Source organism: Canis lupus, chromosome 16, assembly GCF_048164855.1.
Source record: "Canis lupus baileyi chromosome 16, mCanLup2.hap1, whole genome shotgun sequence".
Taxonomy (NCBI): Eukaryota; Metazoa; Chordata; class Mammalia; order Carnivora; family Canidae; genus Canis; species Canis lupus.
Window position 1 is genome coordinate 8,501,032 of NC_132853.1, and position 18,331 is coordinate 8,519,362.

General features: G+C 53.6%; 1 protein-coding gene, 1 long non-coding RNA gene and 1 pseudogene across 18 annotated transcripts in view; 1 reads left to right on the top strand and 2 right to left on the bottom strand.

The window, feature by feature from the left end:
* Nucleotides 1-48: 48 nt before the first annotated feature.
* Nucleotides 49-18,331, bottom strand: part of RAPGEF1 (Rap guanine nucleotide exchange factor 1) — a 135,509-nt gene continuing 117,226 nt past the window's right edge. For all 15 annotated transcript variants that reach the window (XM_072778415.1, XM_072778419.1, XM_072778417.1 and 12 more), the window contains 13 exons: nt 17,598-17,683; nt 14,099-14,210; nt 12,342-12,417; nt 10,735-10,819; nt 8,840-8,932; nt 7,792-7,977; nt 6,793-6,877; nt 6,558-6,652; nt 5,278-5,356; nt 4,868-4,969; nt 3,597-3,694; nt 2,589-2,717; nt 49-2,215 (listed from right to left, as the gene is read on the bottom strand). In XM_072778415.1, coding sequence (XP_072634516.1) covers nt 2,065-2,215; nt 2,589-2,717; nt 3,597-3,694; nt 4,868-4,969; nt 5,278-5,356; nt 6,558-6,652; nt 6,793-6,877; nt 7,792-7,977; nt 8,840-8,932; nt 10,735-10,819; nt 12,342-12,417; nt 14,099-14,210; nt 17,598-17,683 — 1,377 coding nt within the window. In that variant the 3' untranslated portion in view covers nt 49-2,064. The remainder of the gene's footprint in view (nt 2,216-2,588; nt 2,718-3,596; nt 3,695-4,867; nt 4,970-5,277; nt 5,357-6,557; nt 6,653-6,792; nt 6,878-7,791; nt 7,978-8,839; nt 8,933-10,734; nt 10,820-12,341; nt 12,418-14,098; nt 14,211-17,597; nt 17,684-18,331) is intronic.
* On the top strand, nt 2,050-16,344 carry LOC140605896 (uncharacterized). Of its 3 annotated transcripts, none has more exons than XR_012008412.1 (6): nt 2,050-2,693; nt 2,934-2,967; nt 4,814-8,943; nt 10,453-10,567; nt 12,563-12,753; nt 15,707-16,344. It is a non-coding gene; the product is annotated as an uncharacterized lncRNA (long non-coding RNA). The 3 variants fall into 3 exon arrangements; XR_012008411.1 differs by lacking the exon at nt 2,934-2,967 and having other exon boundaries at nt 4,814-8,518; nt 8,676-8,943; XR_012008410.1 differs by lacking the exon at nt 2,934-2,967.
* On the bottom strand, nt 7,449-7,528 carry LOC140607705 (U4 spliceosomal RNA; annotated as a pseudogene).

Consider the following 18,331-nt stretch of genomic DNA (forward strand, 5'->3'; position numbering starts at 1 on the left):
GCCAGAGCCCCGCCTGTTAGGGGGGCAGCTCCGATTGTCACTTGGACGCAGCTTTCATTGGTGTTTATTTTCCTTTCATATAAAAGTTACAGGTTTGAAATGTCTGCAGGAAGATGCCACTATCAGCCAGGTTAGTGGGAATATATATATATTACAATGTAACACGGGGGAGGTGTGGGGGAAAGGGAGGTGCTTCTGAAAAGTTGGGTTCGTTCTGACCTGGCATGTGCCTGCCCTTTCCCTGGCTCCAGCCCCATCTGCAGGTAATACCCTGTCCTGATCCCCAAGACAGATGGATCACAGCCACACTGCAGTGCTGGCACAGGGTTGGGCAATCCCAGAACCTGGACGGTGTCCTAAGGAGGCGGAGGATGGGAAGCCTGTCAGCCAATAAGTTAAACACATACGGCCCCTGTGGTTCTCACCCAGAGGCCACCCTGACACACCAGCCCCTTGTTCCCTTACCCCCCCCCACCCCCCGGCACTGCCTCCTTCCACCTGGCAGGGCTCCCAGAGGAGAGGGGAGGGCAGGTAAAGGCCCCTCTACTCCTACATCCACCTGCTTACAGGTGTGTGAGGCAGAAACTCCACTTTAGTATTGGCGCCCCAGCAGCCCCCACACACAAAGCAGCATCCAGCAGAACTGGGTCAGGCGCGAGGCAAGACAGGACAAGACGGCAGTGAGGGGACTCAAAGTGGGCACCAAGCCGACCCCAGCACTGCTGAAGAACCTCGACCACACGCTTTAAATAAGAAAGTGACACATTCGGCCTGCTACAGCCAGATTGCTGCCGGAGGGGGCATCGCTGGCCTTTCACGGATCTTCTCCCCTCTATGTACAAGACCCCAAAACAAGAGTGAAGAAAGCCGCTCAAAACCTATGAAGGTCTCAGAGTGACATGGTTAAGAAGCTGGATCCTGGCATTTGTCCAGAAGTGAGCACTGTCACACAAACCAGGACCCATGGGGCAGGGGGTGGGCAGCAGCCTGGAGGGGACTTCCAGGCAAACCTGCCTCTGACTGTCCACCTTTCCAGCGAGCATGGTTTCCAGTGAAGAGGATGGAGAGAGCAAGCCTGCCCTGGGGTAGGAGCCGTGGCCCCCTCCATAGCCACGTCGACCCTAGCCCCCTTGGGGACATCCCATCCTCCCCTGGGCAGAGCCCACAGCACTGGTGGAGAGGCCTGAAGAGCAGTTCCTGGCTCCAGCGGGATGGAGCAAGGTAGGAGGGGAGCCCATGGGGCAGGGGGACAGAAGCTGGAGTTTAAGGCACACAGGAAGTGATGGAGGAGGGGCCGCTGGCCTTCCCCAGGACAGAAGTGCCCCTCCACTCTCCAACATAACTCACCCAGGAGCTCTTGGCCCCAGCTCATAAACCGAAGTCCTCCCTTGCTCCATCTTCTTCCCAGCTCCCCAGAGCGACAGGTGGTCAGGGAGACGAAGGGACAGGGAGAGGGCAGTTTGGAGCACCGGCTCCAGGGCTACTGAAAGGCTACCGGCTGAACCTTTCTGGCCCCAACCAAAGCTCACACCATCTTGCATTTTAAAAAGCAGGGCAGGGCAGGGAAAGCTAATGGAGCCTCCCTGGGTCTTCTCTGCTTTCTGCCCACTCCACTGAAAGTCCCTTTCGTTCGAAGTCACCAGGAGTACAGCCCCCGCTGACCTTTTGAGGGTCTTCCACTCACTTGTCATTTCAACAGACCCAGGACCCTGGAACTTAAGAAGGGGTGAAGAGTCCCACCGTTCCATGGTCTGCTGACTGCCCTGTGCTGCTCCCAGGCAGAAGGGAGAGGGGAATACAGAAGTGAAAGCAGAAACCAAAACCAAAACCAAACCACGGGTTCACAAATCAGGAACAAGACCTGCCTGCTGGCTCCGCTGCGGGCCTGGCGTCCGCTCCCACGGAGGAGGGAAGCAGGAAGCTGCTGGGGCTCCTGCCCAGCACAGTGGAGGGTGGGCTGGGCCCTGGGGCCGGCACCCGTGCAGCCCACCCGGGGACAGGTCCAAAGTCCCTCCCGGTCTCAGAGCCTCTCTTGAGCGTTCTCCTCGCTCGTGGCACCTGCTTCTAGGTCTTCTCCTCTCGGTCTGTTTTTCTCCTTGTTATGTTCCTAGGTTTGATTTTCAGAGAGAGTTCCCACAGAGCCTCCTCCGCCAGGTGGTCACTGAAGTCATTGAAGAAGTTTATGATGTCATCGTTTCTTCGGATATCATAGTGCCTGGGGGGGGGGGCCTCCAGTCAGGGCCAGCAGGGGCCAGAAGCCTCCCCGAGGGGCCACGTGCATCATCCCAGCTACCAGAGCAGACCCTGGACAGTGGGGCTCCTCATAGGGGGAGGGCTTGCTGCAGCATTCTGGGTGCCCTTCTACATGCTGCCCCAGGAAGACCCCATCTCGCAGGCCCATGTCCTGCAGGCTCCCAGTATGTAGTGTGCAGAGAACAGGCTAGGCTGGCCACCATCTCGGGGTGCAGACCCCATTCCTCTGCCATGCCCCCCTCACTCCTTCATCACCTCCCCTCTCTCTGCTTGGGGGCCAGGTGCTGAGGGCTCCGGTGTGGCCCCAGCCCTGCCCCACAGGTGGCAATACTCACGCTTGTTGGAAACACCGCATGCTGTCCAGAATGTTGAACTGCTGCCACCGTTTGGAAAAATTCACCTTCCCGTCAATATAGTCTGGGTTTCCCAGGTGAACAAAGGTGAGGTCCTGCAGGATAAGCCCCCTGGGAGGATGGAGAAGTCCAGTTACTGCTTCAGAAAGCACATCTGGCATCTGTTGGTCTCTTCCAGTGTGAACTCCTGACCTAGAAACTGTGGGTCCCTGGGAAAGCCAGCTCTGCTATGAGAGCCTTGTAAAATTAATAAATGAACAACAAAAAAAAAACAAAAAACCCCAAAACTTGGGAGGGAGGCATGGGGGGATCTTCTCTTTGTTACAGGTGCTTCTCACTAAAGAGGATGTGAAGCCATAGGGTGAGTGACGGGGCACAGATGACACACTCAGGAGCCCAGCTGTCTACCCTTGAGGGGGAAGCAGTAAGGGCAGAAAGGCAGGGGACTTAAAGGCAGCCCCCACTGGGCCACTGCAGAGTCTTCTACCCCTTTATGGAGATTCTCAATTATCTGCCAGCTTATTAAGGGCTCTGGTAACAGACCTGTGTAGTTTTGACCCTGTCCACTATTTCCTTGCTATGTGACTAAGGTTGTTTTCCCCAAACCCATTTCCTCCATTCCATGGCTCACACGTGGGGAAACACTCTCAGGGCTCCTGGGTGACTGGTGGTAGGGCCCTCAGCTCACTGTAAGGTACAGCCAAGCTGAGGACCCCTAGGGTTCGGGGCCAGGGAGGGGGGAGAGAAATCGCCCTCCTGGCGGAGGAGGGAAGGAAACAGATGTGGGACTGGGAGATGGGAGAGCAGGACCATTTTCACCGGACCCTTCCTTTCTGTTTAGAAGTAAAACACACTCCTCATTACACAGTTTAAAAATAGAACTGTCTAAGCTGGAAATCTACAAGGGAGGGTTTCTCTATCTACACACACGTCTTGCCCAGAGCCCCCGGGGGGCTGGTCTATGTGGGCTGGAGTGGGGTCTCTACTTACAGGTATGGGATGCAGGGCGGCTCCACCTCGGACAGGGCGGCCCGGTAGGCGCGGAAGGAGGACGAGCTGTCGATCAGTGTACAGTACTCGGCCAGGCCCTGGGCAGCAGGGACAGTGTGTGAGGGCCGGGATGGTGCTGGGGCACCAGTTCCAGCCTCCTCACTGACCAAGCCCTCACCCAGCACCCCAGAGATAGCCCTGGGCCCTGCCTGAGAGACCACGCCTTCTATGGAGAAACAGCCCCCAGGACTGCTTGTGCGTGCTGCAGAACCACAGCTCTGAGCACCTCATGCCCACCGTGGGTACCGGGGCTGGAGCTTGGCCTCCTGCAGGGTGCCAGCCTGGCTCCAAGTCTGCCTTGGCTCCCCATCACACTCAAGACATAGCTATCTAGGCATGGTAGGGGATCTCAGCGAGGTGCCACTGCTCCCTTCTGCATGCAATGTGGGGTTCTGGCCAGTCCCATTCTCTGTTTGCCCATCCCCGTTAGCTGCCTCTCACCCTGGTGTGTCATCTCCTCAGGACCTCCCCGGTGCTTCTGCGGCAGCCACAGTGAATGTCCCACACTTCTCCATACAACAGTCTTACAACTGTCCCTTCATGTCAGCCCTTGAGATAACACCTGGGTGGCCCAGCGGACACCCAACCCCCATGAGAGCTTTGCCTCTTTTCTCAAGGTACTTCTCCAGGCCACCCCAAGGCCCTCATGGTCCAGAGCGGGTCTCCCCGCCAGTGACATGGCCACGCCGGCGTCTGTCCTGCTGCTTGAGGGAGCCAGTCTATATATTCTTCTGTTGCCTCTGACAGGAATTCCCTTCCTTCCCAGGAAATACTTCCTGTGTGGGTCTTGGTGGATTGATGCTTCCTCAGGGGATCTCCCTGACCCTAGAATGGGCAGACCACCCCATCCTTTCCCCTTTGGCAGTTAGCCTAAAGAAATCATCTAACAGGTCTGGCCTGTTCAAAGCATGTCCCCAAGGACTAATGCAGCCCTTAGCCCAGAGCAGCCCCTGCAGAAGCATGGGTGCAAGGAAGGAAGGCACCAGTGAGCAGGGACCCAGGTACAGGCCTGAAGCCCAGGTGGGAGGACCCTATGAGTGGATGACCCCAGCACCAACCATGAAGTCCCTCCGGGCCCAGAGATGGGAGATGAGCTACAGCAACCAATGTGGGGGTGGCTGGCCACAGAGCAGAAATCTGAGTACCTTCCCCAACAGCTGGCTTGCCAGGGGCCAGGTGGGCCTCCCGCCTCCTCCCTCCCAGCCACTCACCTCCGAGGTCTGCTTCTGCCACTCTAGCCTGCGGATGGGAGCTGAGTCCAGTGCCGAGAGGATGGCCAGGTAGGAGTTAAAGTTGTTCAGCTTCCGTAAGTGCTACAGAGAGAGGTGAGGAGGCCGTGAGGTAGGCCTGGGGTCTCTGAGCAGGGCCTGAAGGAGCAGACTCTGGGGAGGGCATCCATGGTTTACCTTCATGATCTTTTTTTTTTTTTAATATTTATTTATTCATGAGAGACCCAGAGAGAGAGAGAGAGAGAGAGAGAGAGAGAGGCAGAGACATAGGCAGAAGGAGAAGCAGGCTCCATGCAGGGAGCCCGAGGTGGGACTTGATCCCAGGACTCCAGGATCAGGGTCTGGGCTGAAAACAGGTGCTAAACTGCTGAGCCACCCAGGGATCCCCCTACCTTCATGATCTTGATGAACTTCAGTAGCAGTCGCTCCCTGTCCTGGGCTTTTTCTTGTAACATGATTATTGACCGGACCCTGCATGAACCAAAGGGGAAAAGATTGCTGAGTTGACCTAAGGGGTCCCGGTGGAGAGGGATGTGGACACCTGCACTGCATGCCCACGGCTTCCAGGTGCCAAGTACAGCCCTTGCCTCTGCTCTTGGGGAGCTCAAAGCAATCCCAGGGACAGGCCAAGAGGTCCCATGGCCTCAGGACTAGCTCAGGAGGTGAGTGAGCCTGTGGGTTAGGAAGCCATCTTGAGAACCAGAGCAGCAACTAAGAAGCCAGCCTTGCACGAGGACCTCACTGTGGGCTGGAGCCATTGCCAGTCCACTCAGAGGGAGTGCTGCTTCTGCTTTGTCTTTGGCTCCACTGAGGGGCACCTGCCCTTAGCACACCCCGAGGACCATGGCTCTGAGTGGGGGGGTGTGCCCAGCAGGGGGCTGGGTTGGAGGCTGGGCTAGGGCTGTGTGCAGTTTCCGTCTGCCCTACACGCCATTGTGTCCTATGGTAGCTTGCTACGGTCAAGCTCACTTGCTGAGGAGCAGAGCACTTCATGCAGTGGGGAGAAAAGCCAGCAAAGAGGGAGATGACCCAAGTTCCCTTCAACAAACAGTCCTTGAAGCATTTAAAAAATGTTAGACGTTAGTAGCAGTAGTGAACTGGGTGTAGGGTGGGGTTGGGCACAGTGTGGGGCTGTGTAGCTGCTATGCTCTGACTATCCTTGGTTCATGCTGAGAGACTGTGGGCACCTTTAAGTCCCATCTTGAAAAGCTAACTATTCTGTTTCATATTATAGTATAAACATGCCTTTAGGCTTCATTTTTCTTTAAGGATTCAGGCCTAATTAAAGTATTAACAGAATGTACTCTTTTAGGCAGAGAGCAGGTGATGTTCAGCCCTGAGGCTGCCTGGTGTGTGGGGGAGCTGTGATCAGTGCAGGATGGCACAGTCAACACCCCTGCCTCTGCTGCCATCTATGGCAGACACTACTAATCGATCCTGGCACTCCTCCTGGTCTCAGACTCCTCAACTAGCCCTCTAGGCGGCAGCCCGTCCAGCGTGTTCTCTGCTGCCTGCAGTTCCCAAGTAATGCCCAGGGCCCTGGAAGGAGCTGGGAGGAATGAAAATGGCATCTCCCCTTTGCCACCGGAGTGCTCTGTGAAGGAGAGCATGGGAACCCAGCCAGATGTGCTACGATAGAGAACTGGGGCTTTGCACAGCCACTCCTTCTTACCAGTACGACATGTTGTTGAAGTGCTCCGTGAACTGGGTCAAGTTGGGGCTTTTCTCCTCATTCTGTTCTTTTGCCCAAAGCAAAACCTCAGGAATCTGAAAAAGGAAATAGATTGGATGGAGCTGGGGCCCTCTGGCTGCCCTGCGATGGGCAGTTTCTCCTCCTTAGGGAAAAGAAGCAGCTGTTCACCAGGGGCAAAGGACAGCCTTCTCCCGAGCCCCACTTAATGCCATACCTCTATTTTATAAAAGAGCTCAGCATCCAGCAGTGTCAGCTGCTCGGCTATTTCATGGCTGTGAAAGTCATGCAAAGTCCCTGGCCTGGAAGACAGAGGAATGAGATGAGCAGTCGGGACAGGGACGGCAGGAGCTGGCTGACTGCCTTTCTGCAGCCTCAGAAGCTGGCGCCAGAGGGAGCAGCTGCCCCAAGCCTTGCTTCACAGCAGGAGGATGGCAGCTTCAGAGCTGATCAATGGCAGGGCAGGACGAGACCACACTCCTGCTGGTGACCATGGTACCTCTGCTGGGTGGGTCCTGTGGCTCCCCTGGACAACTGTGCTGCCAGAGAATGCAGCCTGACCCCACTGCCGGGGCCCAGTGGCAATAGAGATGGTACCACAGAGATGAAGGCTCAAACACTCGATGACAAGCAAGTGATGTGTCAGCATGTGTGGCTAGAGGACTAGCAACAGACTAGAGCCCATATACAGGTTCTTAGGAATGCTCAGGATGGCATGGGGGGCTGGCCAAGAATTCACAGCTGCCATGTTAGTGCTGGGAAGACCAGAGCTGACCACAGCCCAGAATGTATTTGCCTGTCTCAGTAAGTGACCCCCTCCACCAACCCCTGGCCTTGCCTCCTCACTTCCTGGTAAAAAGTGTTTTTTTTTTTTTTTTTTTTTTTAATTCAATTAGCAATAATTGAGCCTCAGATAAACCTCATTGGCTTCAATACTGCCACTGTGCAAAGCTTTATTTATTTATTTATTTATTTATTTATTTATTATTTATTTATTTATTTATTTATAATCACACATCATGACCCTGGAGAAGAGGCCCAGCCCCTGGGGAACTCATTGGGCTGTCCATAAGACACCTCATTGTAGAGCCTGGCGGGACCAGGACTGGGGAGGGACACTAGGGGAAACGGAGTGGAGAGGTAGCTACCAGGCACAACTCCTGCCAGGGGTGGGCTGGAGAAGCCACAGGGTGGGGGGGGGCAGCTGGTGGCTCACCTGGCAGCTACCCCCCTGGCTGCCAGGGGCTGGTCGGAGTTGGCACACCTGAGCAGCTTCTTCTGGTCCACCTTGTCCAGGATGTTCTTCCGGAGCACGCGGGCCAGGCTGAGCTCCCCGTTGCACACCAAGCGAAAGACCAGTTCCATGAGCAGCTTCAAGATCTCTTCTGTCAACTCCACTAGGCTAGAGGAGCAAGGGCCACACAGTGAGGGCCAGGGACACAGCACAGGAAGAGGACTGCCGCCACTGGGCCCAGAATCCACCTTAGAATACCCGAGGGTCACATGGCAGGGACCAGCAGGGCTAGGAGACCTCTTAAAGGAAGAGAGCAAGAAAAGGTGTCTGGACGGCTGCCTGTATCCTTGGAAGCTCTGGGAGTAGTCCCACTAGTGACACGTAACTGCCGTGCTCTCAGCAAGTGCTCACTGGCACTGGACAAGCACCAGGGCACACCTTAGGGCCTGGGCTACCAAGACAACCCCATTCAAATCCTGCCCCGGGGGAAGCCCCTGGCCCCTTTGACCAGCTGCCCGCAGGACCCTCCTGACTTCCCTCCGCACAAGGCTTTCTGTAAATGCCGGTCTCACAGCTGTGCCTTCCGGGGCTGAGGCCGGCCTCCCCTCAGAAGGGAAATGCCTTGAAGGAGGGGGCCTGTGGTTTCCTTCATCCTGGCTCTCCAGACCTAGGAGAGGGACTGGCTGGATGCGCACTTGTTAAGTGAATGGTAATAGTGGGTGCTGAGTCAGGGCCGGGGGGCTGGGTGAACGGAGCTGAGGAGAGCAGGAGGGGGCTGCCATGGCTACTGGTGTGTGAGGGATGGCCTCCACGAGGAGACCGGCATGGCTCGTGGCTGGATCATTCTCTCCAATGGTCTTGTTCAGGTGGGCAGGAGCAAGCTGGATCCAGAGCTGCAGGGATCTCTGCGGATACCCGGCCCAGGAGAAGCAGATGGAATGAGCCAGGATGCCCCAATCTCAGCAGGGAAGCCTGCAGCCCCAGTGGGGTGCCTGAGGCCCCCTGCCACCTCGTGGGCAGAAGCACTCACCAGAGCTCATCCACCACTCGCACCAGCACGAAGAACGTGTTCTTGCTGACGCGCTTCTTGAAGGTGTCAGCGAAGGGAGAGAACTTCTCGTACGTGAAGCGTAGGTTAGGGAAAGCTATTCTCATGTGGGCAGGGATGGGGTGATGGGAGGGGAGGGCGACCTTCTCCCCACTGCCAGTTACCGGGTGCTCGTGATGTGCAGAAGCCCTGGGAGTGAGACACCCTCCCCCGCAGCCATGCCTGCAGGACCACTTCCCCTGTGCCCCAAGGCCCTGCCTTTCTGTCAGTTCCCACCAAAGCTTCCTGTGGGACTTACTGAAATGCCACAGGCTGCCTGGCTGAGGCTCAGGTGGAAAAAGGTGGTTAAAAACCACATGCCCTAAAGCCCCTGGTCTCTGGGGGAGGTGCTTCCGGCACTCTTGCCGTAAGTTCCCTCCCAGAGTCTCTGGGTGGCTTCAGATGCCCCCACCCCTCAGCAGCCACACACCTGGCCACCTCCAGCTCTTCTCCAAGGTCGTGGTCTCTGCCCAGAGGGCATAGATTCTTGCCATCCTCTTGTGATCACCATTGACTCTCCAGACCCTGCTCTGGTTTGTCCTTCCTGCTCTCCAGGGATCTCTGGGTGCTCATGAAGGACCCTCACACCAAGGACTGTCCCCAGAGCCTGCTGCAGAGAGTGGGTGCTGGGAACTTGAGCTCAGGAGTGTGTGCTGTGCGCACAGGGTGGCCACTCTCCCACCAAACTGCTGGTCACTTACTCTCTCTGAGCCTGTTTCCTGGATCATGAAATAGGCAGTAATATAAAGGCATATATAACATGGTAATGAGATATCAAGTGGTTTTATAGCTGAGTGAGCCTTCATGTGCACGGGCTTTGCATCATGCACATGAGAGTTACTATCACCTGCAGAGCCAGGCCTGTGAGCAGCTGAACATGTGATGTGAGGCTGTAGGGAATGTGTCTTTGCAGTGGGGACTGTCCACTTCAATTCTGAGGGACGAGGTTCTCTAGGGCTGGGGCATGGGGACAGTGAAAGGAGCGACAGAGGGTCAGAGGATGCAAGAGGCCGAGCCTCAGGGCACACAGAAAAGGGAGACAGCCTGGAGGACTCAGACTTCCTGCCCCAGGCACAACAGCTGTCCAGTAGATGGCAGTTACGGGCTGTAATGGAGGAGGTGGCCTGGAACAGGGGGCCAGGGGCTGGCCCACTGTTTAGAGCAGCTGCTCAGGTTAGCCTCCACAGGAGGGGCAAGTTTGAGAGGAAGTCCATGACAGTGGGTCCTAGGGCCTGGGGTCTTCCTTAACTGCTACTGCACAGAGTCATCCTTGAAAGGGTGAGCCTGTGGGGCTGTACAGTTTAAGGGTAGGAGCAAATTGGGTCTGGATGTGGTCTTTTTGTCCACTGCTGCATCTGCCACCAGGCGGAGTGGCTATGGCCTTCCCTGAGGCTGTTGAGTCTTGACTCCCTTAAGCCCCACACACTTGGGACTCATCACCTCGATGGCCTGGGGTTCAGCTAGCAAGCTACAGATGCTGGTGACCTGGGTCTCTGCCGGGGTCTTTGTGTTCCCTCCATCTTGGGATGTGTCGATTCTTTCTACCTCCTTCTCAGAACTCCTAAGTGACCACAACTGCTGTCAGACAGCACACCCATGATCCAGCACTTCATGTCATCTCACTCAGCCCTTAGACAAGGAACGAGGCTCGAAGATAAAGCCTGGCCTGAGGTAACAAAGCTGGGGCACAATGGAGCAGGGCTGAGCACCAACCATAGCCTCCTAGTTCCCTGTGTGAGCGTGCACAAAAGGCCCTCTCTCCTGGCTGGCTCCCAACGCTCTGTGCCGTGAGAGGTGTGAGGTGTGGGGCCAGGGTTGGGGGCCACAGGAAAGGATATCTGTACTGCAGCTTCTTGATGAGCTCCTCTGGGGTGATGAATGTCCTGTAGGTGGTCAAGAAGGCCTCACAGTACAACACCAAATCTGGAGTCAAGAACAACTGATTAGTGATGCCTGCCTCACACATTTGCCATCCTTGACCACATGTCAAGAGCTGCTTGTCTGTCCTAAGACTCTGATGATTCAGAATCTTAATCATGGGCACAGAGAAAATAATTCAAACTCCTCAGCAGAATTTTGAAGCTAAATTATAGGTAATACTTTAGATGGCAGGGCCCAGGAACAAAAACCCTGGGAACTTCCATATATTAAGAGATCTAGGCTAAGGCTGGAGGGGCAGAGCTTGGCATGCTGTTGGCACACACAAGTGGGCACTCAGGTGCCATGGAAGGGTGGGGCCAGCTGGGAGTCTTCAGCTGGTGGCAGTGCCTCCTTTCCTGGGCACTGCTGGCCAATGAGAAGGCTCTTGACTGCCCTGCCCACGGGGTTCCTTCTGGCCCGGTGGGAGCAGCAGAGCTTGCTGCTCAAAGCTGAGGACAGGAGCCAGCTCCCACTTCAGCCCTTTGGATAAAATTGAAACTGTCCCTCTTGTCCAGCTGAGGCTAGTGCCCAGGCAGGTGTGGAGGATGGTCTGCTGCAGAAAAGCACAATGACTGTTTCCTGACTAGGCCCGTGTGGCACACTGCCTCATGTCAGCTTTGTGCACCTCCCTGACCACTGGGGACCTCTTCAAACAGCTGGTCTATTTTTCAAATTCTCTGCAATGTGACCATTTCTGTACTATTTTCATAATTTAACATATTTTGGGAAATCTGCTGTAAAAAGAGGGAAATGGTCATATATAAAAATAAAATTGGTGGGTTAGGGTTTCAGGATTGGGATGTTTTAATTCTTTACATAACTGGCTTTAATACTGTTGTCACATCGCCTTTCAGTAACTTTCAAAGATATAGAAAGAAAAGGAGTGAAGGGGGGGCCAAGTGTGGGCCCTGCAGCGCCCTTTCCCCTTCCTGACAGAGGTCAAAGTCACGGCATCTTCTTTCCCTCTCCCTGCCGGAACAAGATGTGGAATGACTGTTCTTTTGCTGGCACAGAGTCCACCCAACAGTAGATCCCCTGCTTTTCTAGCCATTTCAATGGATCAGTATGCTGAATGGGGTGGCCTTGTGCTGAGGGTCAGAACCCCATCCTATGACAGTGCCACCCCTGCTTTAAGACTAAGGCTTCTGGACAGAACACATGCCAGGGTCTCCTTGTGGAGGCCATGAGTGAAATCCTGTCTAGTATCTGGAATAACATAATGCGTCAAACATCAGGAAAAGTAGAAACAGCTACCTATGTGTTCTCATAATGTTAATATTGTTGGCCAAGCTCTGCACTTGAAACTCACCCTCTGCTGGCCCTGAGGGTCCTTGGGGTCATCATTACCCTTCACCCATGGAGGACTCACACTGAGAGGGCTGGTTTCATCCCCAGGGTGGGCTCTCTGTACAGTTCTGGAGTACCAGGCCCAGGTTCTGATCCCCAGGGCTGGCAGGGCTGTGGGGCCAGCCCACCCTGAGAGCTGTGACAGAGACCAGGGTCACTGCATAGAGCGCTGCCGCACCTTTCCTGTCTGTCTCAGTAGCGTGCACCAGTAGGATATCTCCAGACCCTCCACGGACGTCTGGCCCATCATCACCCTGCAACAACAAAGCAAAGGAGGGCATGCAGCAGAATTTGGCCGTGAGACAGTCAAATCAGGAAGTCCTAGGCAGGGATGAGATGATCAAATCGCTGCCCTGTGGAGACCCCAGGTCCTGTTTCCTTCTGCTCTTCCTCACCCAGGAGGAGTGTGGCTGAGTGCAGAGGTGTGACCATCCAGCCCGCCCACCACTCCGTGTTCAGCAGACAAGACACCAGAACTCTTCTGAGAGCTGCCCACACACCAGGGCATGTTGCACTGGGTCACAGTCAAGTTGAGGGACAATGACACCATTAAATCTCTCTCTCTCTTCACCAACCCAGGGGGCAGAGAGGTGAGGACGGAAGTTCTTGTGCTAGGTACGGTGGAATCCCACAGGGAGGCAGGCATGACTGCCACCAGCCATTCCTAAGAAGACTGTAGAGGTAGCAGGCCTATTTCCAAGTGCACTCATGTTCCTAAAACTGCAGCAAGCCGCCCTAAATTTCTATCTGTTTCCCCAGGTGGAAGAAGTCACTTGTCAAAATGTCACAAATTCTGCCACAGGGAGGCCTTAGAGGAGTGTAAAGCGTCACAAACACGTTTAACGTTGCCTACATAATACTGGCTGCCCTCTGCCAATTAAGGAATAAGTTTTACTTTCATGTGGGCAGAGAGGCTTTAACTCATAAACCTGCCCAGAGTCAGAGAGAGCTGTCGGCAGAGCCAGGAATGGGAGCCCAGGCAGCACAGCCTAGGCCTGCCTGAGAGCCCCACACCCCCTGCCTCTGATCCTGAAGGAAATAAACCCTGCAAGCCCCCATGGGTTCACGACCCTTAATTTTGGAGGTGTACCTGCCTCTCTAGGCATCTCTAGGGCATCATTGTTTTCACCCTTAGATTCCAAAGTCCTAAAATGTCTTGGATTTCCAGCTAAGGGTGAAGGCAGCTATGCCCATGACCCAATTTTTCAGAAGGAATTCCTGGTTAAGGGTCATGAAACATCACTTCTCTCTGCAGAGAAGCCGGCTGCCTCAGTGCCCCTACCAGGCTTGTTCCGCTCGGCACAGCCCAGCATTGCGCATGCTTGTCTGTGCATCTGTGTGTGTGCGTGCTGCCCTGAGGCTGGAGTCCAGAAACACAGTCACTTCCCTAGGAGTGGCTCAAGGCTATCACATGAAGATGTTCCTCTGTGTTTCCAGAATTGTCACAAGGCCCTCCTGACAAGGCACAGGGCAGAGGTGGCTGCAGTGGCCAGGCCTGGGATTTCTTAATCAGCCTGTGCCTCCCACTGAAATTGCAGTGGGTTATTCTGTCAATAATAATGTGAAACAGCTTATGCGAATGAGCTCTGTGCTGAGCACACTACACAGGGTTCACTGTTACAATCTCCTCCAGAGTCCTGTCGTCTGGGGTTTAGAGATGTTAGGTGACTTGCCCGAGATTACTCTCTAAAAGTGTCAGGGAAAGGGACAGTACACTTTTTCCAAAAGTCCATCTATTTGCCCAGTATCCTCGAGCACCCCCAGTGGCCCAAGCATGGGGCCAGGATAAATGCTGTGTGCAAAGCCCACAAAGTGTGGGGTGGCCACCTGAGGTAGTGGTGCCACTTGGGTCCTATCTGAGATACCTCAAGGTTATACTCTCCTCAAAGCCCCCTTACCCTCTTTATGGACAGACTGCACAAGGCCTGTACTCACCTCCTGCTTGAGTGTCAGCCTTGCCATAATTTCATTGTGGTCAATGAGGGACAGCTCATCCACTTCCTCCTCCAACCGAGCCAACTCTGAACCATCTGGTGACCTTGAGGCCCTAGAGAGAAGTAGTTTGTGTCACGAGTGTCCAACAGGCCCCAGGGGCTGGGACACCAGGGGGCTGAGATAGTACAGCCCTCTGCATGAGGGCTACTGAGGTACAATCACTTCTGAGCAAGTCCTCACAGAACTGCAGCTACAATGTGAAGCTCATGCCACTTCCCACCCTCCAGCACAGGGGGCCGGAAGCTAGGATGCAGACTGGATTTCCAGCACTGCTACTGATGAGCTGTGTGACCTTGGGACACTTCTGCTCTCTGTGGATGCTCTGCCTGTAAACGGAAGGGATGGAGATTGGTGGCTCAGTTGGCTAGGCATCTGACACTTGGTCTCAGTTTAGTTCCTGATCTCAGGGTTATGAGTTCAAGTTCTGCCACTGGGCTCCATGGTGGAGCCTACTTTGTTAAAAAAGAAAGAAAAAAGAAAAAGAAAAGGAGGCCAAGAAGGTTCCATTGAGCTATTTAAATAAGTGATGGTATTAGTCACTCTATGCACAGTCGGCACCCAAGGACAGGACAGCAAAAGGGCAAGTGGGTTGGGAGAGAGTTCGCATGGCTATTAATACCATTCCTCAAGTCTTTTCTAAGGGCCACCTTTCTGTGGCACTGAGAAGCAGGAACCAGGCAGACTGGCCCTTGTCCTTGGGGTGCTGGGTTGAGCAGGAGAGAGTGACATTAAAAGGAGCAGAAAGACCCAGCCAGTCTGAAGGGCAGCAGGCCCCTGCGGCAGGATGGACAAGCTGAGACCCATAGCCCTGAGCAAGAGTTTGCTAATGAAGGGGGAGAGGAGAGAACTGCCATCAGAGGGGGAATGCAGGGTGGTGAGGGGCATTCCGGGCACAGACAGATCCTGGGTCTATAGGCACCTTGCTTCCCCCCAGCATTTTCTTCCTTATTCCCGTTTCATTCTGATGTTTTTCACCAGGGATCCTGTGAGGCACAAAGACTGGCCTTCTGGTCACAGGCCACACTTTAACCCTAGGTATCTGAGACATAAAAATTTGTGTTTTCAGCAAGACGAGGATGGCCCAGAGCAAAACCACACACAGTCCTGGGAAGAATCATCTGCTATGTGTCCCTTCGGTGTCCAGTCTGCGAACTGGCCTTCGTGGAGGGAGGACAACATTTTTGTAATTGTTTCTAAGCTGTCAATGTGCTTACTCTTCTGCTTTTTCTCACGAGGGCCATCTGCAACTCTGAAAAATGGAGTCCTTGGGTTCAAAGCAGCTGGAGGCAGAACCTGTGAGCTCCTGTTGCCTGGCACAGACACTGTTTGCTACTAGGTGTTAAACTACAACACCCACCATCTCTTAATAGCTGGGGAGATCTTAGCTTGGGCAGACAGATCACGCAGATGCTAGGTAGGGGGACAGCACCAAAGAGTGGCCACGGGCTGGGCGGACAGCTCTTCTCAGCAGGCCCCTATAGGCTTTCCATGGTTTCTCCTGCCTCTTGCTATTTTATTTTTACTACCTCTTCCACAATTTATGCTTAGGTTTAACAAGTGGGAACTGCCTAGCTCTGTGCCCAGAACCCCAGAGGTAGCTGAACCTTGGCCTAGAGAGGGAAGAAAAGCTTGAACTTGCAGAACATCTCACTAAGAAGATGATGCCAAAATGAAGCTGCTGATGGCAGAGCGGATCTGCAGGTCCTGCACGTGGAGAAATTTACTACATATTTCTAAACCTGGTTAGGTTTGACTGGTGCCAATACTCAAAAACGTTAAAAAGAGTTAAAAAGATAGTTAAATGTGCTGACTCCTGACTGATCTGGGTTCCCAAAAAATAAGCTACACACGTTAACTTGAGGGAGAAGTGGGGAAGTGGAGGATGATTTGCATATCAGATGATATGAGGGAATTATTATAAATTTCCTTAGGTATGATAATGGTATTGTAATCCAGTAGGCTTTTAAAATATTTTTGGAGGGCAGTCCCAGTGGCGCAGCGGTTTAGCGCCACCTGCAGCCCAGGGCGTGATCCTGGAGACTCTGGATTGAGTCCCATGTCAGGCTCTCTGTATGATGCCTGCTTCTCCCTCTGCCTGTGTCTCTGCCTCTTTCTCTCTCTGTCTCTATGAATAAATAAATAAAATCTTAAAAAAATAAAAAAAAATAAAAATAAATAAAAATAAATATTTTTGGAGAGGGTACCTGGGTGGCTTAGTCAGTTAAGTGTTCAACTCTTTTTTTTTTTTTTTTTTTTTTTAGATTTTTATTTATTTATTTGAGGGAGAGAGAGTGTGAGGGAGAGAGCACAAGCAGGGGGAGAGGCAGGAGAAGCAGACTCCCTGCTGAGCAGGGAACCCCGGGATCACAACCTGAGCCAAAGGTAGACACTTAACCAACTGAGCCATCCAGGTGCCCCTAAGCGTCTGACTCTTGATTTTGGCTCAGGTCATGATCTCTGGGTTGTGAGATTGAGCCCCATGTCAGACTCTGTCCTGGGTGGTGAATCTGCTTGTGATTTTTCTCTCCCTTTGCTCCCCATCCCCCCACCACATGCACACGCTCTGTCTCTCAAATAAATTTTCCCCCCAAGATTTCATTTATTTGAGACAGACCAAGTACAGGTGAAAGCATGAATTGGGGCGGGGGGGGGGGGGGAGGAGGAGCAGAGGGAGAGGGAGAAGCAAATTCCCCACTGAGCAGGAAGCCCAACAAGAGGCTCAATCCTGGGACACTGGGATCATGACCTGAGGCAAAGGCAGACACCCAACCGATTACACCACTCAGGTGCCCCAATAAATAAGTCTTAAAAAAAATTAAAACATTTTATGAGGCACACTGAAGTATTTAGGGGCTGAGTGTCACATCTGTAACTTACTTTCAAGTGGTCTGACAACACAATATACACACCACATCTAGAAACTCACAATAAAAAGCTGTTCTTTTGGGGGGAGTCTTTTACACCCCCTTAGTGCACTTGAACTTAGAAGAGGCCGAGGACGGTTGGCCTGGGGTTGGAAAAAGAAAACACTGTCATGGGTAATTTTTAAAGTAGGTAATATCTGAGCACACAATCAGGAAATAACAGCAGACGGCATGCTAGAACCAATAGTGTTAAGGGTGGGATTATTAGTGATTTTTTGGGTTTGCTCACACATTTCTGTCCTTGCCATGTTTTCTCCCTGAGTACTTATAATTCTGAGACTCAGAAGAAAGAAGAGAGAGAGGAGGCACACCTAAAGCTCTGCAGCCTGGCATGCTGATGGGCAGAGGGCTTAGTCAGTTAAGTGTTCAACTCTTCTTTTTTTTAGATTTTTATTTATTTGAGGGAGATAGAGTGTGAGAGAGGGAGCACAAGCAGGGGGAGAGGCAGAAGGAGAAGCAGACTCCGGGTGGGCTTGCAGCTTTCAGGGAACCTGCTCCACCTGCCCACTTCCTACCTGTCGCTGTCTCTGCTCTCCTTCCCAGGTGTGCTGCTGACCGATGAGGGGTCTCTGGGATGTCCATCTTTCATAGCTGGTGACTCCTGCAAAGAGAAGTCAGTGCTGGATTTGTGATAGGTGCCCCAAGTTGAGGGATCTGCTTCCCAGCATTCCTGCCTGAAGTGGCCTCGGAGCTCAAGTTCCTATGGAGCAATCTGAGAGGTAAACGAGGTAACTGTGAATGCGGTTAGTTACACAGCAGGTGCAAGGCCCTCTTTGGACTAGCATCTTGCCCTCGTGGACGGTGGAAGGTGCCCCTAGTTAGGACCTATGTCAGCTGCCAACCTGGATGAAGTCATCTGGAGCACCTTCTGGAAGAAAGAACGGTGACCGTTGCTGCTACTCGGCCAAGCTCAGCCAAGCTCAGCCAGGTGCTGCGCTAAGAGCTTCGTCCTTCTTCTCACCTGGCCTTTACCCAGACCCTGTCCATTCACTGGTGTCACTGTGCCCACTCATACACAGACTCAGGCTGGGAACAATGAAAGGCCCTGCCCCAGACCACACGGTTAGAAGGCTGCAGCCTGCATTCAAATCCAGGGTCGTTTGCCTCCAAAACCTGTGTCCTTAACCACTGGGCCCTGCCAGTATGCGGCAAACCCTTGCTGACTTCCTAGTTAAACCAAGTCCTCACGACTGCCATGCTCAACTGCCTCTCAGTTACGGTTCCGAGTCTAGCTGCTCGAGCGCATGAG